Genomic DNA, 25,457 nt, shown 5'->3' with positions numbered 1-25,457 from the left:
AAGAGGGTGTTATCAAATAATCAAACTTATGATATTTAAGTACGAGAATCATACTCTACTTTTTTTTTTAGTACTATTGACTTTATTATAAAGTTATGCATCTGTTGTCAATACCCCACAACCAGAGTTCAATCCTGTGACTTTCCCTCAAAGAGAGCCACATAACTGTCATCTGAGCACAAGATATTTGGCATACTCTTCCTACTTAGTTATCCATTTCGGATTGAAACTATTCTGTTTTAGGCAAAACAACTTGTAGCTAGCAAATATTAAAACTAAATTTAAATTTAATAAACAATTATATATATTATCATTTATTAACTCAACTAATTCCACCTCCGTACACTCTTTTTGTCTTAATGTTTTGATTTTTAAGGATGGTCGAATGCTTTTGCATGGAAAAATGGGCATTTGAAGGCAACATATAGACGGATATAGTATACTCCACCACCAGCTACCAATAACATGATTACACGTGTCTCCACTTGATTTTGAGGATCTTTGATCAAATTAAAATTACAATTAAAAGGAGATTAAAGTGTAATTATTTCTAACAACCATTTAGAAGTACAAAATTTTTTGTCAAACCTTCTCCGTCGAGTCTGCCGCACAAATATTTTTTTAACGTGATTTACCTCTCTTACGTGATTCGCAAACAATTAGGCATGAATAAGGTTTATCTAATACACACTCTCTTGTAGTGACCGAAGATTTCTTTCGTTGCCAAAAAAGGCATGCATATAGTTCAAACTCAAAAGTACATAAAATTTATAATTTTATCTCTTTTATAAATCTTTAAAGATTTTTATTCATGCCTATAAATTTTACAAACTTTTTCTCTCTCTCCTAAATCTGATGACTTTTTAAAGTTTTTATCTTTGTCTAAATAGTTTAAATCCATCCCTTAGACTCCAAATTTTTAAACGTTTTCTCCTAACTTATAAGCTTTCTCTATTTACTTTTTTTTTCTTCTAAATACCTTAACAAAGCTAACTTCCGTCAAATTTTACTATATGTTTCATAACATTCATATAAACACTTGCATATTTTGATTTTCTAAATACCTTAACAAAGCTAACTTCTGTCAAATTTTACTATATGTTTCATAACATTCATATAAACACTTGCAAATTTTGATTTTTATTCTGTATATGAGCTTTTTATTCATAATTTGTACTTTCTCTACGAAATTTTTCTCTCTTAATACCTGAACAAAGCAAAATTTCATCTATCATCGTCAAATTTTACTACATGTTTTATAATATCCATATAAGTACTTGTATACTTTGTTTTATTATATATTTAATAATATTCATATAAATACTTTTATATTTTGATTTTTATTCTTTTTATTCTATATGTCTAATAGAATTTTTTTTAACATTGAATAGTTGTTAGCAGCAACAATTTGAGGCTGGAAACAACAGTACATTGTTGTTGTTTACATTCCCAAATTACTGTTACAAATAATACCTCTTTTGTTTGATGTGGTAGTAGTATATTGTGTATAATTATATATATATATATATATATATATATATATATATATATATATATATATATATATATTGTTAATAGTATATTTGTTGTAAGAAAATTATAAATAATGAGAAAATAGTCAAATAGTCTCTCGAACATTACTTAAGAACTCAATTAGGGTCCTAAAATTTTTAAAGTAGCAATTAAGTCCATCAACATTGTATTTTAGTGCAATGAAGTCCAAAAATCGATTAGTAATCTGCTACCACATATCACTACGGCTCCGACAATTTTCCGATGATAAAAATGACCAGAAGCGCCGGTCGCCATAGAAACTGAGAAAAAAACCGATATGTATTTATGCACTCTTTAAAAATTCAAGGCTTAATTAACTTTTCGTATAAAATTTAATAATCTATTTCAACCTTTTTCCTATAATTGTACGCAATATTGACATATTGTCAAGACTATAATCAAATTCAAAAATATTAATACTTATTTGTTTGGCCGAACACTGATGAGACCAAGGGAGTGGGTGCATGGCGGCGGCGCCCACCGCCCACCCCCTAAATCTTCCAAAGCTTTCAATTAATAAATTGTAATTTTTGAAAATTTTAAGAATTATATATTTTTATTGAATTGTAGAATTAATTCCTTTCCATATCAATTATATGTAGGTAGCAGGGTTGCAGCTTGGAAGGTTGAGTCTAGCATGTTGTCATGATGTTGACCTCTACACAAGTTAAGTATAAGAAAATAAAATTATGTATTCATTATTAATAACCACAATTTATGGTGTAGTAGTAAGTGCTTGTTGTTCAGTTGAGGCTGGCAAGTTTGATTCATACAATGTGTGTGTATGTTATTTTTTTTTTTGTTTTTTGTTTTATTTTTTGCCCTTAAAAGGGTTACCGAGTGGGTAGATAATGATTTTCATATCTAAAAGTCACAAATTCGATTCTTATTAACACACCCTCGGCCGAGCCCATCATATATACATGGGCTTCCTATTTCGGTTTACCTTTCTTGTCTGATTTGTGAGCTATCACATATGAACGAGTTTAACCAATTTACATCCTCGAATAATGACTACGAGTTAACTTCTCTCACCCAAATTATATGTGTTTTATAAAATAATAAATCTTCTCATTTTAGGAAAAAAAAAAAAAGGTTAGTGTTATCCATTCAGCCATGATGTTGATGTATAGTGGATATAATAACTTGATACATGCATCAAGAAAGGATAATTTAGGACTATCAGGAAAAAAAAAAACATTAAAAGATCTGTTAAGGTCATATCAATGTTGTAAAATGTTGACAAATGATTAAGCTAGCCGTTAGGGTTATACATTCAGATTAGTTAATTCATTTGGTAAAAGTTTTTTAACAGAAAAATTATGGTTATAGAGATGCACAGCAAAACATCAGATGACTGTCAAACATATGCAATGGAAGACATCATTCTACTGAAAGAGGATGTTGGAATGAGTCCTCAAATACAGAAACATAAATCAATCTTTATCCTCTCCATTTACATCAATATGATATAAACACAAGTCTTATAAATTCTGTTTTACAGCTACCAAAATATACATACATGTCAACATAAAGATGTTGAGGGGCTATAACTATAGTTCAAGATAAAAACACTATGAAGAATTAATTAGTCGAAACTCAAAATCGTGCTGCAATCAACGTCTTGAAGATTTAATCTACCCATGTACAGTTCGCTTATATGGACGGGGCATAAGGGGAGACACTTCCTGTTCAAACTATCGTGAATCGAGCCCATACCTGGAACCCACTTCTCGTTTGATGGGTCGGGGTTAAGAATTTTCTGCAATAAGCGTATGCGGTAGACAATAGTATCGTTCCTGGTGCAAAAATGAGCAGCACAGCGATACGAAGGCTCATCGGATGCCAGTCTAATGCAAACCATTGTTAGAGCTCCGTCTATAGGGATTGGATCGGACAAAATGTTATCTCCCATCGTTTTCACGTCCCTTTCGGTAGGGAAGTGGACTTCTTCAGTTCCATTATCGGTGTTGAAGACTTTCAGATCTTTCGTGAAATGTCTGATAGCCTCACGCTTAGTGGATTCGTGCTTCTCGGCCAATGTCAGGATGCAAGAGAATCTTAGATGGTAAGTTACGACGGTTTTAACTTTTTTGAAGTTGTGGCAACAGCAAAAGAATTCGAGCCACCTTCTCCCGATACCGGCGTACCACTTGATAATATCGACATCTTCGAGAGCCACGAGTAAACTAATTGGCCGAGGACGACCCATGTGATTTGTAAACCCGGCCAGTTTGATAGCTTTCCTAACAGTTTCTATTGGCGCTTCAACTTTTATGCACAACTTTGTTAAATCCTCGACTGTCCTTTCCGAATACTTTCTCTCCTCTTCTTCCTCCAAACTTCTCTCGTGCTCCTCTATTGCCTTTATGGCTTTCACGGGATTCAAGTACTTGTCGACTTGATCCCGGAAATCGTCATAAGCATCGATAAGCTCTCGGGGCAATTGTTCTCTAATCCTTTCCAACAACAGAAAATCACCCGCAGACAGTTGCCTATGCCATTCCCAACGCTCATCCACGGATTCCAAAAACTGTTTCACGACATCCTCAGACCAGGTTTTAAAAATCTCTCTCACTTCGCTCTCAATCCGGAAGTCGAATCTGAACCCATCGCTCCGCTTCAATTTCTTAAACGAGTGATTCAACAGCTTCATTCCCAATTTCTTCCTATTACTCTCTCTCGCGTTTTTCAGTTCCAAGAGTCTAACTTCTTTCTGTCTGAGATACTTCTTCCTCGCCCTAATCGCCTTCTCGGACATCGGTGGATGCAAGACGGACGGTGCAACAGCCTGAAGCTCCATCCCCAAAAACTCAATCTTCTCGGAAACAGCACTATGAATAACCGTTCTCTCCTTGCTAACACTCAACGCCAAATCCTTCTCCAACATCTTCACAATCCGACTCTTCAACTCCATACTCATCAATTTCGTCCCAGACGTGATCACTAGTATCTCGTCCAGATACCTAACCGCATAGATCTTCGGGGGCTTGTAGAACGCCCTATCAGAAGAGCTCGAAACAACAACACCAATTCGATTCTCCCTACTCGTTTTAACCCTAATTTCCTGAATTTCGTGATCGAACGAGTTGAAGTAAATGTTGATCAACATTGGGCTTAACCTACATTCTTGAGGAAATCCTCTGCCTAAATAACACCCTCCCAATTCAATACTAATAGCCTCACATTCACATAACCTCTTCACCAAATCAATCAAGCCCTTATCTTTAATTTTCTCTTCAATAAATAAGCACAATTTATCAACATGATTAGTTCCAAACTTTTTAGGGTTAAAGGAAACAGTAAACCACCAACTAGGGTTCTCTACAGAGTTCTTCAGGTACCGAATTGCAGTGTGGCGGCCCAAATTGGCTCGGCCGCCGTATGAAAATGTAACAAAGCGATCATCATACACGATTTCTAGAACCATCCTAATGGCTTCCATAACAACTTTGAGCTTCAAATTAGGGAGAACGAGCGGTTTACCTCGCCGGCTCATCGGAGGAATGGCGCGGCAGCAGGAATCGACGTCCAGCCGGTTTCCGGCGAGCTGGGCGGCGAGTTCTTCGACGGAGAAGAATTCGGCCGAGACGGTTTCCAGATTGAGCGGCTCGGCGGCGGCGGCGGAGGAGGAGGAAACGGCATTGGGTCTGAGGCGGTTACAGGCCGCGAGGAGGACGGCGGGCGAAGCGACGACGTTTTGGAGGAGGCCGTGGAACTTGCCGTGGCTGCAATGGGAGAGAACGAGGGCTTTGAGGTCCGGTTTAGTTAGGGGTTTTGATGGGTTGTGGACAGGGGATGGAGAGGCGGTAGAAAGGTGGAGCCTTGGTGGTTTGATTAGTCGAACGACGGCGGAAAGATGAAATCCGGCGGCTTTGGCTCTGCTGAAGGTGAGGAGCATTGAGGTAGAGGCGGCGCCGGCGACAGCCTTAGCTATTTTCCCGGTTAAACGAAATCATTAAATTTGAGTAAAATGGGGAAAAGTAAGAATATGTCATCAATTGTGTGTTTTAATTTTTAAGTGTTGTTAATTGCTTTTTTTTTTTTTTTTCTTTTTGAGTAATAAATACAAAAACAAAAGAAGAATATAAAGGGGCGCTTACTAAAATTTTTCAAATTTGATAATTGAAAACAGGCTATACTATGTTCCAATTTTCAAAGTTGAGAAAATTTCTCCATTTCAAGTTTTACACACTTTGACAATGTGCTTACATCAACGAAATACTTTTTTATTAATTGTAATAATAATATATACATCAAGATTTACTGTACTGTACCATTGTCACATTTATATGTAATCCTAACTTATTATATATTTACAAAATTACTCCTATACTGTATCGCAAGGGTATTGCTCCCACACCCTCAACCCACTTAACGAACCCAATTCAGATACAAAACCGATATAGACAAGTACTATTGCTCTGTTTCGATCCACTCACTACGCTTCATAACCTGGGACATGCATAGTACAACAGGTAGGTATGCATGCATGTGTTGAAATGATTCTGGTGCAGAATAGTGTGTATGTAGCTGTATATTATGACCCTACTAGGATAGGAGAATTGAAGAGAGATTGTTGGTGGTGGGCTAGCTGCAGTGTTGTGTTTGGGCCATAAAAAACTGCAATACTCAAGTTGCCATGCATGTTAGGTTGTGAAATGGGTCTGATCATAGCACAATAAAGAGGAAAGCATCATGTGCACATTCTTGTGCTTTTGCTTTTGTTTCTTCTTTCTGATATATATGTTCATCTTCATGGCTGGTCCTCATCTGATAGATGCACAATATATATATATATATATAAATATAAGTTATATATTGATCCAAATAGCACTAAACAGCTCAACTAACCCAACTTGACCTCCCATGTGAAGTATATGAGCAACCACATACAACCCACAACTAGCTAGGTTTAATTTCAGTGCATTCTATGATGAATTGATGAATTGACATTTTTTGATCAACTGGCTAGATATTTTGTGGGTAATAAGAAGAGAAAAGGGACACCAAAACTTGTAAAAATTGGAAGCTAACTAAAACTAGGAGTGTAAAATGATGAGGTGGCCGGATTAAACTAAACAACTAGTCAGAACATCCTTGACTTAGGGGCAATCCCAACCAAGTTACTCTGATAGTTGGCTTAGTAACCAGGTTAAATTTCAAGTTCTTCAACTCTTCTCCGGAGTTGTCTATATTGGCTTTATTCTTAGTTTGAACTGACCAATTATGGTTAACCAAGACTGGTTTATCCCACTTCTAGTCCTTTATCGGCTAGGATCACAAGGCGAGCTTCACGCATGCATAGTGCACCTCTAGATAATGGTTGAGGGCTTTTCTATAATTCCTGCTTGCCAGTTAAAGTTATAAATCGGATTTCGTGAAGAGCGCACATTGGGGTAACGGATTGATGGAGGCCAGCTTTCCTATAAATCTAAGAAGATCAACTCGACCAAACTCAACTTGATGGATCGGTTCAACTTGTCACCCAAGTTTGAACTTGACACAATAATAATCAAATCAAATCCATTAAAACAACATTAGAAATGTTCCAATAATGTAATAGACAGACAAGCTAGAGGTAATTGATTTAATTAGATGATAGCTGCCCCACCCAAAAATATCTTAAGATGATATATAGAACATGCATATTGGTGTGGGCACAAGATCTTGGGATCATCATCATCATATTGCATGAAGATGGTCAAGTGGATATATATGAGGTGAGAGGAAAATAAATGTGCACACATGTATGTTAAGATCAGATCCACTACATCTATACCTGCCATGCTTTCTAAAAGGCATGCACTGTATGTGAGAAATAGATTTTTGTAGGCCGCCATGATTGATGCTGTGGTCAAAACCCTAGCTCTATCTATATATATCTCTCTCCACTATATGAGGATATACATACAGGCAGGTATACACTGTGCACCTCCACCTTGCATCTGAGAGCAATTATATGTGCACTGTGAATAAAAGGTTGGGGAGAGTGGTGGCTTTCATAAATTGTTTGTTAAATATCCAATTGTGGGTGCATAATGCCATAATTCCACCATAGAAAGCAACCTTCACTATATGTATCATTCATGATTTGATGGAGACTACTTGTTGTTACCAGGCTTCTTGCGTTGATTGCGCTCAATTTGCTGCGCCCCTGCCTGCTCAGATCTACCACTTATTATTCTATTCAAAAAGGTCATTTTCATTAATCGGGGAAATTAGTAAGCGGATTGCTAAAGAATTAATTTGAGTATAGGCTGCGTGAGTATAAATTAAATATTGTTTGCAATAGTCTATACTAGTAGATCGAGTAGTAGATTATTGAGCAATTAGCAAATATGTAAGTTACTGATACAATTGTAGAGTTCGAGAATAGACTCTTGTATGGGTGAGTGCAAATGTCATTTGCATTATCCTAGGGATTAGAACAATCCGACCGCAAAGTCAGACGATTGACTCTTGTAAAGATGAACAGACCCTCTTAATGCACATTAGTACAAAAATGACAATCTGGGCATACGTTTGATTCGTTGTAAGATCGGATGCATCTGTGGCACATCTGAAGTACTTCGAATGTAAAATAGTCCTTAACTTCATAGGCAGATGATTCATTCTGTACGTACTAGTGGCACAGTTGTTATATCATGGACCAGGGTTTTATGAGTGAATAACGTAATCTTTTATATGCATCCTTCTTAATTCATGAATTAGTTTACACATCATAATTAAATTAACTACACGAGTGATCATCATTTGTGCTTGTGCAAAACTTTATACATACCACTGACGTTTTGCTTTTTCTAATTTAGTTAGTTGTAAGCTTGGTAGGTAGGTGTTATATACAATATACTTCGTACAGATCATGGGCCAGAAACCTTACGTGATTTTCTGTATGAAATTATGGAAACGTCTACTTGATTCAAGGCACGTTTATAATCAGGAATACAATTACCTTAAAATCTACCAGAAAGTATTTTACTCGGCATGTTCGAAGTGATGTCATCACTATAACTTAGAGATTTTTTATGGTGTCAATTATACTTAAACAATATATATACCCATACTTAATTGTACTGAGTACTATTAGCGTGTGGCATGATAATAGGACATGTAGCTAGACCCGACCCGGACCTTCAAGGCAGTTAAGGTAGTCAAACAATAATGGCCAAGAGCTGAGCATTAAACGTGTGTAGAGCCAATGCACTTAGCAGCTATGAAGACCAGAGCACTTATGAAGAAGAGCGCCACACTTATTAGGATAGATCGTTACTATCATTATTGCAACTGTTATCATTGTATTGTATAAAAGCCAAAGTCCATAGCACGCAGGTAATATTTGATAAAACTATATATACGGTATACTATATTTAGTTATATCTAGTACAATCGATTCAACACCATAAAAAATCTATAGTTAAAATTATTTTTTCGTTGACGAGGAAAACCAAAGTAACTATCATTATCTGAGAATGTGCACTAGGTAAACTCCACTTTGTAACCCTAGCTGGTAAATATAATGATCACTAAAAGATAAACAATCCTAAAATGTTAATAACTGACCATTTTAAATTACGAAATTCAATAGACTGCTCCCTTATAACGTGACCAACTTGATTGAGTTGTCCTGACCTATAATTAAATATTTATTATTGCCTCAAGTAGGGAAGCGTGGTGGAATATGTGGTGCGATATTTTAATACGTTAGTAGTAAAGTTAGGAAAGGGCGGTGGTGCAAATCATGTGTGGCGGATGCATACCATTGTCTTTCCGACAAGTGCCCCCCTTCCGGCGGCCCACAAGGCCCACGGGTCCGTTAGTGTCACGGACCTCATGAATAAATACCACTAAAACCCATGCACAATCCACCATTCTTCATCACCTTTTTATGACCTTCACACTCCTTAAAATGAAACCCAATTTTCTGTATTTCTGTTTGCTCGTGCTTTTCCTTGTCTTCGTCTCCGGCGACCCTTCTTTGGCCCTCAACGCCGGCGGGTTCATCGGCGGACGGAAAATGAATACACGGGAAACGACGTCGTCGTCGGAGCCTACGGGGAATGCGCCGCCAACGAGTGGTAGCGGCTCGGCCCACGGCCCGAACTGGGACTATAGTTGGGGGTGGGGCTCGAGCCCGGGTTCGGGGTACGGGTACGGGTCGGGCTCTGGAAGATCTCCTAATGGGTTTGGGCGGGGATGGGGGTTCGGATCGGGCTCGGGTAGCGGGTCAGGGTCGGGCTACGGGTATGGTTCGGGGAGCGGCGGCGCTCGTGGAGGTGGGTATGGAGCCGGGAGCGGCAGCGGTGGTAATGGCGGCGGTTCCGGTGGTGGCGCCGGTGGCAACGGTGGACGTTCACCGTGAACTTAATGATCGTTGCAGCAGTTTAATTATGACAGCTTAACTATATATGTATTGTGTGGTTCTTAGCTTGTTAACGTTAACCAGCTTTAGTTTTTCTTTTCTTTTCTTTTATATATATATATATATATATATCCTTGTACGTGTGTAGTGTGTTGCAGTTGGTGCTTAATTTTACGTAATTATTGTAGTATGGTTAAGGTAGTTGTGTAATAAACTTATTATAATGCAATATCATATATCTCCGTACAACATTTGTAACATTAGCCCATATATAGTATACCCAAAAATCACTCTCTAATTAATAGTTCCAACTTCCAAGTAAGAGATAATGAGATATTAGCTAGACTTCTCGGGTTGATCTAGTGATCATGGAAGTAGACATAAATTTCACCAAAAGGAAAAGAACAAGAGTTCGAATTTTGTAAGGACGAGCTTTCAATCTCACTTGCTTATTCTGCAAATTTTGGGTATTGAAATTTACGTGTCATGCAATATATGTGGATCTGGGTGACATAGTCTACTAGAGGTAGGTTGAGAAATTTTAATATTTTTCACCAAGTAAGCCATAATTTAGTATTTTACAATCTTAGTTTTCTCTTTTTATTGAAAAAAAAGCTATATTCATAAATCATAATAGCCAATTGAGTCAATTTGTAATTGATCGAAGACCCTGCAAATTTGAAAATGTGTATTTGATAAATAGTTGTTAGTTGATTGGGTTAGTGGGTTTGAATAGTTGATAGAATTAGCTGATTGTAGAAAGATGTTTGGTAAATTTACTGTTAGTTTATAGCTTATTAGTTGTTAGTTACGTTGATAGCTTATTACATGCAAAATTATTTTTTAAAAATGTTGATCGAAAAATTTGCTTTGAGCAGCTTTTTGAATTAGCGTTTTACAATAAGATATTATAAAAAGTTAATTAATCAAACACTCATACAAATAGTGGTCAAACAAGTAAAAATTGACTGATAAGCTAACGTAACTATGTCACCAAACAGACCCGATGTCCTCAAAATCATGGGACTAATTGCTAAATACATGTGACATGGTAAGAATCGTTGTGGAATTAAAAGTAAAATTTTTTCTTAGCAAAACTAGTAGTTAAAGAAAAACGTGTTTGCTAAACTAGTAGCTCTTCAAACTCAACAAAAATTGGTGAATGCAAAAATATTAAGAAGTAAAAACAAAAAATCTGCACTTCTATGTAACGCAAGAACACGAGATTTCGCGTTTAATTTGCCGAATAAGCGACTGCCAACTTATTATGGTAGTGGTGTTGGTGATGGTGATCGATACATTCGTCTTCGTCGATGCGACATTGGAGATTGTGATTACTAACTACCCCTAGGAAGGGATGGGGGCGTTGTGCCTGAATTTGTGCAATGAAATGAGAAGAATAGGTATGGAAGGTGGAAGGTGTGACGTTCAAATCGAAACCTATGCCAAACAAGAAATCCATTTCTAGTATATTCATCTCCATCGTGCCGATTCCTCCTACCTTTGCATAGTACGCATTGTTGTAAAACCTGCGACATGGAACACACAAAATGCCATTAGCCGTTAGTATTTCTATTCTATACTTTCTCAAACATTTTCAATTTAAAGAATATAAACCTCCATCACTAAAAAATATCTACTACTGAGATAAAATCAATGTCATCACACTATATTGTAATTAGTACATATACTTATATTATTATTTACCAATTGTAATATAAGATTAATTTAATTAAGTTTTGATCAAATTTCATTCGACGGAGTATATAAAGTTCACCCCCGCTGCCGTCGCCAAGGACGTGCAGTGAAGTAGACAACAAGACACCACGACTCAGACAACGTTGTTTGTTTGTTCGATCAGTTGTTATTAGTGTCGAGGAAGTTTCTATCATGGATCCACACGTTAATTCCAAACATGGACAATTTTACACCAATAGTATATATTGTCCAATTATACATCAAATGACTGTGTGCGTATCCTCAAATAGTGACAATTAATTTTTCTTTCTCATTCAAAAAAATATTGATTTATAAAATTTTTATTAATCTTAATTAACACGTTATGATTGCCAATTTTTTCTATAGTGTCAATAATGCAAAATAAAATCATGTATCCATCTATACTATAGCCTTTTATTAGTATTGACTCTCTTACAATGTAGTATTTGTTCATGACTACTTTTTCAAATCTCCAATTTGAAAGAGTCAAGGTCATTGACCATCTATACTAAGACATACTAAAGGTAGATGTTTTGATAATACTAGGAAAAAGTGAACTGTCATTTATAAATTTAAGACAAAAAATGGAATTTACGCATTATAATGAAGATGGGATGAGATGAATGAGCTTACACATCATCCATGAACTTGACGGAAACCAACACGCTGGCGATGAGAAGGCGGTGAACGTTGAAGGAGTTGATCGGCAACAATGGCTGCCGGCGCGAGAAGCGGTGGAGGTAAATGTAGGCCACCACGAAGCAGGAATGGCTGCAGTTTGCGTACTTGAAGATCCTCTCCAGGTAGCTTTCAACGGAGATGCCCGGCCTGGTTAAGCTGTGAAACACCGACGACATCTTCTGCAACCGGCCGGGGCCGTTTAGATCGTTCGCCGCCGCCGTCATCTGGAGAACGGAGCCCAACGCCGATATCAGCTCCGGCATCTCCACCGCCAGCTTCGCCATTATATATATTGAGGATGATACAGACAGACAGTTGTGGTTGAAGTGGACATTGAAAGTCGTCCTTTGTGCATATTTATATGTTGGATTAGAATGGGGAAACAATCCTATCTACGCGGAGTTTGGGTTGTTAATTAGCTGTATTTCTTTACTATTCTTTTTGGATTATGATGAAAATCTCGGCCACTACTCGAGTGAGAGTCTTGTATGATTCATGGTTAAACATCACTTCTATGCAATGTTGTAAAAATTTTAATCGGGCGCCTAAGCACTGACCGGCTGTCTAGGATATCATCTATCATAATTGGTGACCTAAGCTATACGCTAGGCGTCATCTGAGCGCCCAATGTGCGCCTATCAATTTTTTCAACCATATTTCTGTGTAATCATTTATGGGTAATAAATGAACAAATCATATAGAAAGAACAAATCATACTTCAAAGACTTGTGTGATGGGATCAATCAATATATTTAGGTAACTTATTCTCTTTAGCAACATGTGGTCCTTAGAAGATGAGTGAAATTCATAGGGGTAAAACCTCACTTCTGCATAATAACGGCAAATCATACAAGAGAGATAAACTATAATCACGTCACACTAGGAAGACCATGTGTTCCTATGTAATAGAACACAAATCATACAAGAGGTCAACTGCAACCGCACTAAAAAGATTATATGCAACATGCTCCAATCCACTACAAATGTTTTGGCAAAAATCAAACTCATAACTTTAGGTACAAAAGTTATGATCCATTCACTTGACCACATTTTCTAGAACTTATGAACATATTTGTTACAGATTTTTTTTTATTGGAACATTGTAAAGTACTTAACATTGTAAAAATCATGTGGTATATTACATCAAGTTATATTATTCAACATAAAATATTGGTTTAAAGAAATGGTTATATTTAACCTCATCTATATGAGAACGGCAGGCATATAGAGTAGTACATACTTTTAGTTTTAATTAGGTATTAAGTATATTTAAGGGAATATTATATCTTAGTGAGTTACTAGTTTAGTCAAGTCAATAAACTAACACATTCATTTAACGTTATTTTATTTCCTTTTTTATAGTACTATATATATGAGATTTGTGGTATTGTAAAATTAAACATTTATAATTACAAGAAAAAAGTGATATTTTTCTATCAAAACAACTACCTAATTTAACTCCTTAATGTGACTTCTTTTGTTTTCCTTGTCACCAATAAATAAATAAAAGAAATGAGAGCTTTTTATTTTCATTTGTTCCCTTAAATTAGTTGACAAAAGCCACAACTGTAAAATTTCAGAATTTGTGCGCTTTGGGTGAAGGCTAATAAGAAATATTCAATTGGGAGCTAAATTTAATTTGGACCTTATAATTACCAATTCAATTACCCGACAAACTCGACTGGCCCCAAATCTAATTATTCTTGTCATGCGCGCATTTGTTTTGGAACAAAGAGAGTACTAAGATTCACTAAGCAAATGTTTGTTAACTAATCATCATATCATTAACATATTGTCTATTATAACTAACAAGAAGTTATAGTGGGATTGGAGATGTTGAGTCCATCCTCACTTAGAAGTTAGAACATATTGTTGGGCATAATGATGGATAATGGTGGGTTTATGGTTCTATCTACTTCTCATATATGAAAGTGGGGTTAAAAGTTTGTTCTATATTTGACTTGTCTTCTAAAAGAAGAAAAGTTGCCAAGAGGGTTAGCTAGTTTTAGAGGAGAAATTTGTGTGGCAAGGGATGATGACTACCATGATTTTGTGGCCTACTAGACGTACTAATAATGATTTCTTTTTCATGATTCATATTGTAGGCTGTTAGGAATATAATTAATAATCCTAGGAAAAGGATTATTTCCACAAAAATAACAAGCACAAGACATTTAAACCTGGAATATTGTGGTTATGCTACTAACTCGATTACATTGTAGTATATGTTCATACATATTTTCTCAACCAATTGAAATACAAAGAGCCAATACCACGCTTGATCTCATGACCTTGCATACAGGAGAGTCACTACATGTCATCTGATCGAGCACAAGGTGCTTGACGCATATCGCAAAATTTAATGATATGGTAAATAAATAATATTCAACCACATCAAGAATTTTAACATAGTGGATTATGATGTGATATGTGTCAACTGTGAAGCAAAGACAAGTCTAGGAGATTGAGAATATAATAGCATTCATCATTTGACAATAGAGTTAGAAGAAATGTTTAACTTTCGGCTTATCCTAAATCATCATCATGAAACCTTGAAAACTGAAAACACAGCTATTGCCCTTCTAATCTAACCAACCAATTAAATGGTTGTTTGTAAATGCAGAATATATGCCATCAAAACTTTAGCCAAAACTAACCACCAACTTAGTTGTTATTAGTGGATTCTTTGCTTTCTTGATTGGCAACTGGTTCCACCTATATCATATATAATTAGTGGATACACACACATATGTACATCTATTTTTTTTTTTAAATGAAAAAGACCGACACAAAATCACTTATCAATAATTGAACCATCTGAAATTTTCAATTTTCGACTTGGTTTTGATTATATAGTTTAGAAAAAATTTTGGGTATCAATTTTGTGTTTAAAATAAATTTGAAAACAGACCAAAAAATCGGTGATTAACCTAGAAAAAAAAAGTTCACTATTTAAAATAGTATTTTAAGGTAATAACCTGATTGTGGCCACGAAAAAAGTGGTACGGTCGAGGTGACGAAGCATAATTCTCGTATTAAAATATCACGAGTCCAATTCTTATCAAAACATTTTTTATTGATTGACATTCATATTTAAAATTAAAGGAAATTAAACTAGCTTTGTGATTATGATTGCAGTAGGCGCTAGGATTAGTCAAGCGGTAGACTAATGCCTAGGTGTGGTGACCGATAAAATAAAAAAAAAAAAATAGTGCGTGGGTGTATGTCATATATATATAATAAAAAAATTAACAAGGCCGACTCGGCCGAGTTAATTCAGCTAAGTTTGCTGCCAACTCAGCCGAGTCGGCCGAATTAGGTGCTAGGCAGTCGGCCACCTATGTGACCACCTAGAGAGTAATTCGCCTCGGTTTAGGGGTGCATAGACTAATTTTTGCAACAGTGTTGGAGATTATTATTTTCTGACAATCCTTAACACAATTAGCAAGGTACTATAATTAGAAAAAGTTAAATTACTTTTACAACTTCAAAGTCTCAAAAAAGAAAAGAAATTTGAGATTATAACATCCCAAGTACATTTCCCATTAACCCCAGGATTCCAAGTCCTGCCATTAACAAGTCCACTTTAACATGGTTACTCGAACCAGGGACAACCGCAGAGGGGTTGTTACTCTTGGAAGAAGGCGGCAAAAGAGCGGCGGCGGATCCGCCGTAGCCGCCTGCCTGAGCCTGAGGTGCTGGGGCAGGTGCCAATGTCTGATTGCTTTCTACATTCACCTGAAGCTTCATCCCTCCAAGACAATACATCCTATTCCCACAAACAAACAACCTTTGTCCTGGTCTTGTCAATGGAAACGTTGTGTTCCCAGTACTGTTTGAACTCAGAACATTGCCTGTGTTGCACCCATCAAAATCCTCTTTTGCCACCTCAACTACATTGTGGTATGAAGAATATTGAAACCCTGAAAATAATTTGGTCAGTGACAGTGCTGATAGTACTTGATACAATCATGTATTGTTATAGGAAATAACACTTACATAAAACATCGCCCACGAGGAATCGTTTGCCGAACGACCAGGAATCGAGATCAGTGCTAATGTCCCAGCCAGAACTGTCACCAACAATATAAGTTCTTGCTGAACATGACAGTCCTAGGTTTAGAATCATTAGAGAAGTTGCAAGGATATGAAGCAGCTTCTTTTCCATGACTGGAAACTCAACTGCCTGACATGAAAGATTAGGGGTGATGAGGATATATGTATGCAAGAGATGTTTTGGGCATAGTTTATGTTAGATTACCTAACCAAACCATATGGGATCTTGAATTGGTAGGGGAGTCCAACTGCCCTGTTGGTTAGAGGGTTGTTGAATATCCAGGAAATAAGTGCAGAGAAAAAATGGCATTCATTAGAAACAACATACTTCGTCTTATGTATCTTATTCGGTTAAAGAATCTGATTCAGTTAACGAAACCTTATGTATCTTATTCAATTAACGAAACCTTATGTATCTTATTCGGTTCGGTTAACAAGACCTAATGTCATGAAGTGTAGCAAACCACATAAGATTGTAGCAAATTCAAACATATTAATTCCAAAACATGAACACATTGCAACCAAGGTGAATTGGTAGGAATCTATTGTATGCCAATCATCATATTGATAAACAAGAGCAAGATGAAATTCTTCACAATGCTTTAGGCTTTTTGGTTGTTTGATTATCCAAGCATTCAAATCACCACTAACAAGTAACAACAAAGTTAATAAGCTATTAAGTAAAAGTCTAATAATGACTTCCTTCTGATGCAACATCATCATCCTTAAAGTAAACCCCACCCTGTATAATTTCCACTCTGTAATTTGAGAGGGCTCTAAACCCAGTATAGTCTATGCAGGGCCTAGCATAATGCCTAAGAAGAGCAGCAGCCGCTCTTCTGATTAACGGGCTGTCCTCGAATCTGCACTGTTGGTGGCTTGGCATTGCTCCCCGCTGGTTGGCTTGCCATCCTGCAAAAGGAGCAGAGAATTGTCATCCAAAACGAGGAACAAACTTATAAAGAGTGAACCGACACTGCACACTTCTTGGTAAAACTATTTTTACCTAAGATTCTAGGTAGCTTTAGCATTACATATTATAGTATCAAAAAACCACATAGTGAATTAGTGATAATACAAACATTGGAGTTAAATAGTATCAAAAGTGAAGGCACATTCTCATACCTCTTCTTTATATCAGCTGCCATTGCCATGAAAGCTTGTTCAACATTACTGGCATTCTTTGCACTGGTCTCCATGAATGGAATGCCAATTTCATCAGCAAAGGCCTATGAGAACCAACCACAATGCATTTTTTGTTAAGGAGAACATTGACAAGTAAAACAGGTTAAAAGAAAAGGAATGAAGTAAAATAATAAAAATTACCTTAGCAGTATCATAGGACACAGCCCGGTTGTCTGTCAGATCAGACTTATTTCCAACCAGAAGCTTGTTCACATTTTCACTTGCATAGCGATCAATTTCATTCAACCATTGCTTAACATTATTGAAGCTTTCTTGATCAGTTATGTCATAAACAATCTGTCAAAAATTACCATCCAAATGGTTGAGAAAGGTTGTCAAGGCATGTAAAAAAACCGGTTGCCCTAAAATTAAGTCAGAAGAAGCATACTATAATGCCATGTGCTCCTCGGTAGTAACTACTGGTAATTGTCCGGAAACGTTCTTGCCCAGCAGTGTCCCACTGCCAATTATAGAAGGAAGAGAAGAATAGCCACATCAAAAATGCATTGCCATTCACATTCGAGTATTTTAAGTTTTAACATAGAAAAGTGACACAAATGTGCTGCAGATGAGACCCAACATGTGGATTAAAAGATTCACAGCTCAATATCAGTAGACAGTAGTAGCAGTGAAACATAGAAAATAATTATCTAATACAGAAGCTACCCTAACCCGGTAAAATTTAAAAGCAAAGACTGGAAAACTCATACAATTTGAAGTTTAATTGTCTTCCCATCTTGTTCCACAGTGCGAATTTTCTGCAAAGTAGAAGTTGGAACATAATTAGGCTAGTGATCCTGCTACATTACAAATTGGGCCCTTGAGTACAATCTTACAAAGTCAACACCAATTGTGCTAATGTAACTGTCCAAATATGAATCATCCTGCAAAGAAAAATTAAAAGAACTAGTCAAATAATAATATTAAGAAGAGGAGAAGAACAAACAAAACATATTTGGATTCACACATAGTCCTCTATATTGCAAGTGAAGATGACAAGAGGTCACTTGCATTCCTCTAGAATGCAGTGGAAAGGTTTTGAAACAATTCCACTGTTAGGACTCTTCCTGTGTATTACTCCTAGTCTTCATATAACTCTGTATAGTATATATATTTCCTACTTGTAATCTGATAGTTTTGAGATATACGAAATATACAATCTTAATCTGGTATCAGAGCTAGGGTTTTTCCTATGGCCGCTAAAGACGGTTCTGCCGATGTTTCATCCGAGCAGACTGTTTCTGATTCGGTCGTTGGTCGTTCCTTCTTTGCCGAATTCCTTGTTGTCGGCTCATCACTTTGTGAGTATCAAGCTCACCACTCGCAATTTCTTGTTGGACTGATACTGATTCTTTCGGTGTAAAAAATCAGCAACAACCATTGGAAATTGGATGTGAACCATCGAATGTGGAGATTAAGATTGGATGCATTATACCAACAACAAAATTTCACCAATGCAGTCCTATATTTCATAGCAAAAATGAAATTAAGACTGCTCTCACTTACAGCAAACCTCAGAAGCAGGCATGACTTTCCAACACCTGAATCTCCTATAAGCAAAAGCTTGAACAAGTAGTCACTGCACAAGATAATAAATTGCAATGAGCATTGAACTTCTTTTCAGCTGGTAAAGAGCATTGGGCTTCCAAATCTAGTAATGATAAGGGCGTAAGCAACAATATTATGAACAAAAACCTTGCTTTTCCACATATGGGCAAAAACAATGAGTTTCAATTTCACTTTCACATCTCATTTTTATCAGGAAATATAAAAAATTTAAATCTCAAGACAAATAATCCGCAATTTGATAAAATTATTAAATAATTACACATTTGATAAATAGACTCGGAGAATCTGAAGAATTTCCATCACAATATTCAATTAAATCTTCAAAAAGCTGATATTCTTAACGTGCGTCGTGAAACCGATATCAGATCAGGCAGAACCAACCTAAAATTATAGAGCAAATGCTATACGGACCCTAGATTCTACAAAATTAGCAAAGGAAACAGAGATCAGGAGATTACTATTCGGGATTCATGATGAAGCCTACTGATCCAACAGTGAAGGCGCCGGAATGAAACGCTCCCGACAGCCGGAGATCGACGTCGGAATCTTGATCGTCGTCGAAACTGTGTTACGAAAGAGGTCGTGAAAGTAGATTGGAAGAATAAAAGAGTTCATCGCAATTTTGGGTAACAAAACATTTATATGCATTGACGACCGACAGGGCCGATCGGCTCTCTGGACGAAATTGATTCCATTTCTTAGAAAACTCTTTGGACCACACATTCAAAAGCCCAATCTCCATTAATGGACTTAACTTTGCAGGCCTAAGTTGTTGGTTAGAATGTATAATTATGATAATTATGATGTGCTTTGGAAACTCAAAAAAATGACTTTTAGAATTATTTTTTTTTTAAATTAGTCATTTTTCAGAAAATATTTTCATTTCTCGTATTTAATTATATTTTAAAAATTTGTTTTTAAGTGTGTTTGGTTCATTTTCTAAAAATTAAGCCAAAATATACAATATACGTATTTATTAAAAAATTAACATTGAACTAGTTTCCGCTGGAAATCAGAGATGAGGGTAGAAACCAGATAGCATAAACCAGACCTTTGGTTTCCAGTTTGGAAACCATATCTCTAGTTTTCGCATGCTTTTGACTGTGGATTTTCGTCCCCACAGCCGGAAACCTTCTCCGGTGGGTAAGGTCTGCCACGAAAAGTAAAAAAGATCTAAAACTATTCAAAAAAAAAAAAAGGCAAAATAAGTAGATGAAGAAGCCAAGAAGGCGTGGAAGATAACGGAGGAAGACTAAGAAGCCTTAGAAAAGAAGTTGCGTGTCTGGAAAATGACTTTCCCCCACAAAAAAAAAAAAAAAAAAAAAATATATATATATATATATATATATATATATATATATATATATATATATATATATATATATAGGAAAACAAAAAAACAGAAACAAGAGCATTTCCCTTAATTTTTCAATCATTGCAAAACACTTATTTTCTTTTTGGCTTTGAGTCTTTGACTCTTGCATTTCTAGGATCTCATCTTGATTTTTGAAATTAAAAGTTCAAACCCTAGCCACTTGGATTTTTACCTTTCTACTTTATTTTCATTCTGGGCCTATGTTTTTTTTAACATTAGGGTTTTGTCTTGCCCTCTCCAATCCCTGATTTTATTTTCAAGTTAGGTGCTATATGTGATTGCTTAGTTGGCGCCTAGTTGGTAAGTGTTGGCTAGGGTTTGGAGTGGATTGATCAGCTGGTGGATTTAAGGGTGTGATCGGATTTGTTGTTCAACAAATTAAATGATTGTTGTAACAATAAAGTATATTGGGGTTGAATAGCAAGGGGTGGTTCTCAAATTGTGGTAACATTGAAGGATGATATTGTGGACTTGTTAGTTTGGGAAGAAAATCTTACAATGAAGATGAAGTTTGGCGGTAGTAGTTGTTTTTCACGATATTGAAGTTAAACGTTGTTGATGATGGTACGTGATAGAGGGCAAGCTTTGATAACTTCATAGCTTGAGTGTTTATAGAGGTACACGGTGGTGGTATTAGTGAATGCAACATACATTTTCTAATGAAACTCAACATATATATATATATATATATATATATATATATATATATATACCCGCCAACATTTATGTTTATAAATATTTATTTTAAAAAGAACCCATCAAAATCATATAAATCTCCAACATTTTTGTCTATAAAAGAGTACTTTCTTCGTTACAAATGAATCCTTTCACCTGATGGTACAAGCTAAGCAACAAAAGCAAAAAGATTGATGAGTTGCCTACAATTACAAAGAAATGTTGGATCATTGCATTCAAACAATGTATAGGGCAATAAAGGGCAAACCCTATTGCTCTTCAATCCTCTTTGCATGCAGTAGGGAAAACCAGAAAGGATTAGAATCACTATCACAACTTGAGTGCTCCCATGTTGAGGTCCAAACCATCCTTTTTAGTGGCTGGTGCCACCAGACCACCATGAGGACCGCCACGACGCGTTTCCCGAGGCAATAGCGGACCGGCAGGCCGAGGTGGCACATATTGCACACAACCAGCAGGAGCAGCATAGTTCCCATGGGAGTTGCCAAGATACCCATAGCTGGGATAAGTCACAACTGGTGCCCAAGACACCACGGGCATCATCCGGGTCGCTGGCACGTTCTGTTCACAAGAAAACGGTCAAACTGATAGTGAGATTAAGCGTTTAAACGAACTTTACTACATGTTATATGTTCGACAGACGAGAATTATTGTAACATATGGACCATTTTTTTTTTACCATGTATGGCATGCAGTTGAAGCTAGGAGGGACCAGAGGTGACACTGGTGAAATGGGAGGCTTCTCACAGGTTGTGTTTTGTGAAATTGGAGGCCTTTCATGCCCTAAGTTCAGAACAGTGAAAGCTTTATCCACTGGAGCAATGGGAAGCTTTTCAGAAGCTGTTTCAATGGCCTATCATATGACATAAAAAAACCAATGGTATATAGAGAAAACGGAAACGAGAAAACGATATACAGGAAAATACTCTACGAGGGTTTTAGTGCATCATAGATTATCGTGTGAAATTATAGCGCAACATACCTTTCCTTTAGATTCATCTTTGGTTACAGGTGGGGCAGATGGAGGGACACTAGCCTGTAGGATAACATAAGCCATTTCAGGATACTTTAACCATAAGAATAAGTCTTGTCTGCTACCGTCTTTCTCACGTTTTACAGTAAAATGGTCATAATAAATATTTCACATACCGGTTTTGGGATTTCAGGAGGAGCCTTGTCAGAAGATGATGGAGGTGGGGCCTGGTTCTGTATATATACACCACAAAAAACTTACCAAACAATGTGACAACATAACAGAACACGTTTTTCGATTTTAGAGAATAACAAATAATTACCGTATCATTCAAACCCAGGTCGAACACGCTCGACCTCCGCTTTTTCTTGTCACAGGAGGACATCCTGATGAAATACTTCTGGGCATGGCTAGCCACTTGGGTTGGTGTCCTTGTTGGCACATAGGTTCTTGAAATCCCTCTCCAATCACCTTTCCCAAGCTTCTCCAGCCCAATCAAGAATGACCTATGCTCATCCTCAGTCCATGATGTTCCTATTTCAAAACAAAACAAAATTGTGATGTTCCTATTTCAATCCCATGTAAACAAACTGTATAAAGTACATCAAGACAAAATCGAATCACAGTATAATCGACCCCCGAATCATTAGTGGACCCCACTCAAAACAACATCAGAATCTAAAAACATGATATATGCATTAGAGTGATATTTAATGCCAAAAAGCAGGAATAAAGGAGAGAGATCTAGGCAAACCCTTCTTTCTGGTCCGGTTGGAATCATCGGAAAGATACCCGGCGTCGCCGGGGCCGCCGCCGCCGCCGTGATCGCCGTTGTTGTTAGCAGACTTAAGGGCCTGTTGAAGGCTGCCCATACTCTTACATCTCCGGATTGGATCATGGTGGTTTTCATCCCCAGAAACGTTGATTTTCACCCCGAACAGCCTTATACTGCTACAACCTTTGCATGTTCGGGAGTTATGGCCGTTGTGTCCGCAATGGGAACACTTCCTTAATGTTTCCTTCGTCATCCCTGCCAAGAACCGAAGAACACGGGGCCTGACGGACGAGGTTTCTGTACTGCAGCGGTACGACGTTTAATTTCGTGGATTTATAGGTTTCAAGATTAACTTTTTCCTATTTTGGCAGCTTCCTAAGCAGTTTTATTGGCTCTTGATTGCACTTGCCTCTAATCTGTGCAATCTAACACCAAATGATTTGGGGGATTATGGGAATAAACTAATTATTGTTAAATATTTATAAGATTTGGTCAACTTTTTTTATTAACTAATTTACTAATTTATTTCTCATATGGAAACTCCAAAATAGTAAACGTTTAATTGATCGACAAAACTATGGTCGGTATAAAATTTTATAAACAAAACTATGGTCAGTATAAAATTTTATAAACGTGGTATATAGGATTACTGGCGTAAGCCATGACGCATAATTTAACTTTAAAAGTATATTTGTATCGAATATGGAAAAAGATATTTTCTTACTGAGCCAGCTGTCTTCGGCATAGGAAGTACGTACCAAAATAGGGTTGGCGTTTTGGTTTTCGGTTTGATTTTTTAGGGTTTGATTTCGATTTTTCATGTTTGTTTTTTCCCCCGGTTTGGAAAAAAAAATTGAAAATATTCGGTTTCACATTTTAGTTTGGTTTCGGTTTGGTTCTTTTTTAAAGATAGATATCTGTTTTGGCTCGAATTTCAATTCGGTTTTAAAACTCGAACGGGTATAAATAATGACGCATAATTTAACTTTAAAAGTATATTTATATCAAATATGGAAAAAGATATTTTCTTACTGAGCCAGCTGTCTTCGGCATAGGAGAAGTACGTACCAAAATAGGGTTGGCGTTTTGGTTTTCGGTTTGATTTTTAGGGTTTGGTTTCGATTTTTCATGTTTGTTTTTTTTCCCCGGTTTGGAAAAAAAATTGAAACTATTCGGTTTCACATTTTAGTTTGGTTTCGGTTTGGTTCTTTTTTAAAGATATCTGTTTTGGCTCGAATTTCAATTCAGTTTTAAAACTCGAACTGGTATAAATAATTGTTTATGGATTTTGATGATGATGCAAAGTTATTGTATAGACGAAATAGACCCCTCATTTCCCATTGGATATCATTACAACAAAACCAAATGATTTCACCAGAAGGAAAGTAGTCGGAAGAACTAAAGTTGAAAGGAAAATAATCGGAAGACCTTATTTTAAAGAAATGGTTTCATAAGAAAAACTCTTTTAAATCCTGTCGAAGGACACTCTAAAAGGATCTTTCATATACATTCTCTTCCTTCATCTCACCAACAAACAAAAAAGGTATTAATGAAGTACTTTGAGTACTGAAATCAACATTGGCGATGAAGAATGAAAAATAATTGTTAGACTCATAGCAACTTAATTGTGTGACCTCTACAAGTCTATGCACAAGACAATTTGGTGATAAGAAGAAAAGGGATAGGGGTGGTCTTTACCCTATGGTTCTCAAGCTGCTCAAGTAAAGGATTTGGCAGCGGTTTTTCAAGGATTGTGGCAACTTTAGGGCAACTACCACCTGCTGAGTGACAATGGACAAATTCAAAATTCAAGTTGGTGCTCACTTTTCTTGATCTATAAATTGAGGACTAACTGTTTAGCAAAAGAAGCTATAAAAACGTTTGATCTATCACGTATTGAAAGATATTGAGAGAGAAACTGCTCATTGTTGTTTTTGATGACTTTCTGTCTTTCTCAATTATTGTTTCCGGCTTTCCGCCTTCTTCATTTATTCAAGTCTGATTTGTTATTATTTACGGCTTCATAATTACAATGTCAACATTGCGTTGAGGATGAATGAATAATTGAAAATGAATGAAGAACCAAACAAAACAATCTAGCTAGTTGTGGTTAACAAGATCTCTCCTTTATCCGCAAGCGCCAAACTTATCGTCCTCAAGAACAATGCCAAACTTATTCATTTTATTTTTTTAAACTTAAAGTTTGTTCCAAGACTTTGTGGTTTAGTGGCACCCGGTTTTGCTCCTATATGTAAGGAGGTGGGTTCGAACCTCAGTGGCCTCTATGTGCTATTGTCACCCCTGAACTGTTTGGTTTTTGTTTAATAATGACATTTTGGTCAAGTGGCATGTAGCGACTACAATGTCGTGACCAAGTAGGTGAAGTCGCATAAATTATGTTACATCTTCATTCGTTAATAGTACACTACAATGTCGTGACCAAGTAGGTGAAGTATAATTATACTTTGTGAATTATTACAATAAGTAGAGATCCAAAAAAAAAAAAAAAAAA

The 25,457-nt window shown here is 36.5% G+C and overlaps 5 protein-coding genes across 5 annotated transcripts; all 5 read right to left on the bottom strand.

The window, feature by feature from the left end:
- Window positions 1-2,976: 2,976 nt before the first annotated feature.
- LOC116014464 (nuclear intron maturase 3, mitochondrial) lies at window positions 2,977-5,557 on the bottom strand. The gene has a single exon (XM_031254525.1). The coding sequence runs from the start codon at window positions 5,453-5,455 to the stop codon at window positions 3,143-3,145; it is 2,313 nt and encodes a 770-aa protein (XP_031110385.1). The 5' UTR covers window positions 5,456-5,557; the 3' UTR covers window positions 2,977-3,142.
- A 5,305-nt stretch (window positions 5,558-10,862) lies between these two features.
- On the bottom strand, window positions 10,863-12,623 carry LOC116014172 (cyclin-U4-1-like). Its single transcript, XM_031254172.1, has 2 exons — window positions 12,269-12,623; window positions 10,863-11,445 (listed from the first exon to the last, which is right to left on the bottom strand). Exons 1-2 carry the CDS (start codon window positions 12,598-12,600, stop codon window positions 11,151-11,153), a joined length of 627 nt encoding a protein of 208 aa, XP_031110032.1. The 5' UTR covers window positions 12,601-12,623; the 3' UTR covers window positions 10,863-11,150.
- Window positions 12,624-15,734: 3,111 nt separating this feature from the next.
- On the bottom strand, window positions 15,735-16,754 carry LOC116013734 (mavicyanin-like). Its single transcript, XM_031253639.1, has 2 exons — window positions 16,316-16,754; window positions 15,735-16,239 (listed from the first exon to the last, which is right to left on the bottom strand). Exons 1-2 carry the CDS (start codon window positions 16,482-16,484, stop codon window positions 15,836-15,838), a joined length of 573 nt encoding a protein of 190 aa, XP_031109499.1. The 5' UTR covers window positions 16,485-16,754; the 3' UTR covers window positions 15,735-15,835.
- Window positions 16,755-16,936: 182 nt separating this feature from the next.
- On the bottom strand, window positions 16,937-19,743 carry LOC116013733 (ras-related protein RABD2a). The gene is made up of 8 exons (XM_031253638.1): window positions 19,585-19,743; window positions 19,064-19,136; window positions 18,394-18,441; window positions 18,268-18,315; window positions 17,946-18,017; window positions 17,699-17,854; window positions 17,498-17,601; window positions 16,937-17,284 (listed from the first exon to the last, which is right to left on the bottom strand). Exons 1-8 carry the CDS (start codon window positions 19,596-19,598, stop codon window positions 17,188-17,190), a joined length of 612 nt encoding a protein of 203 aa, XP_031109498.1. The 5' UTR covers window positions 19,599-19,743; the 3' UTR covers window positions 16,937-17,187.
- Window positions 19,744-21,506: 1,763 nt separating this feature from the next.
- On the bottom strand, window positions 21,507-23,198 carry LOC116012943 (transcription factor MYBS3). Its single transcript, XM_031252609.1, has 6 exons — window positions 22,925-23,198; window positions 22,493-22,704; window positions 22,347-22,403; window positions 22,180-22,233; window positions 21,877-22,050; window positions 21,507-21,758 (listed from the first exon to the last, which is right to left on the bottom strand). The coding sequence occupies exons 1-6, from the start codon at window positions 23,196-23,198 to the stop codon at window positions 21,507-21,509; spliced, it is 1,023 nt and encodes a 340-aa protein (XP_031108469.1).
- Window positions 23,199-25,457: the final 2,259 nt, after the last annotated feature.

The sequence above is a fragment of the Ipomoea triloba genome, chromosome 3, assembly GCF_003576645.1.
Source record: "Ipomoea triloba cultivar NCNSP0323 chromosome 3, ASM357664v1".
Taxonomy (NCBI): domain Eukaryota; kingdom Viridiplantae; phylum Streptophyta; class Magnoliopsida; order Solanales; family Convolvulaceae; genus Ipomoea; species Ipomoea triloba.
Note: the sequence above shows the minus strand (reverse complement) of the source record. Positions and strands in the feature narration are given on the sequence as shown.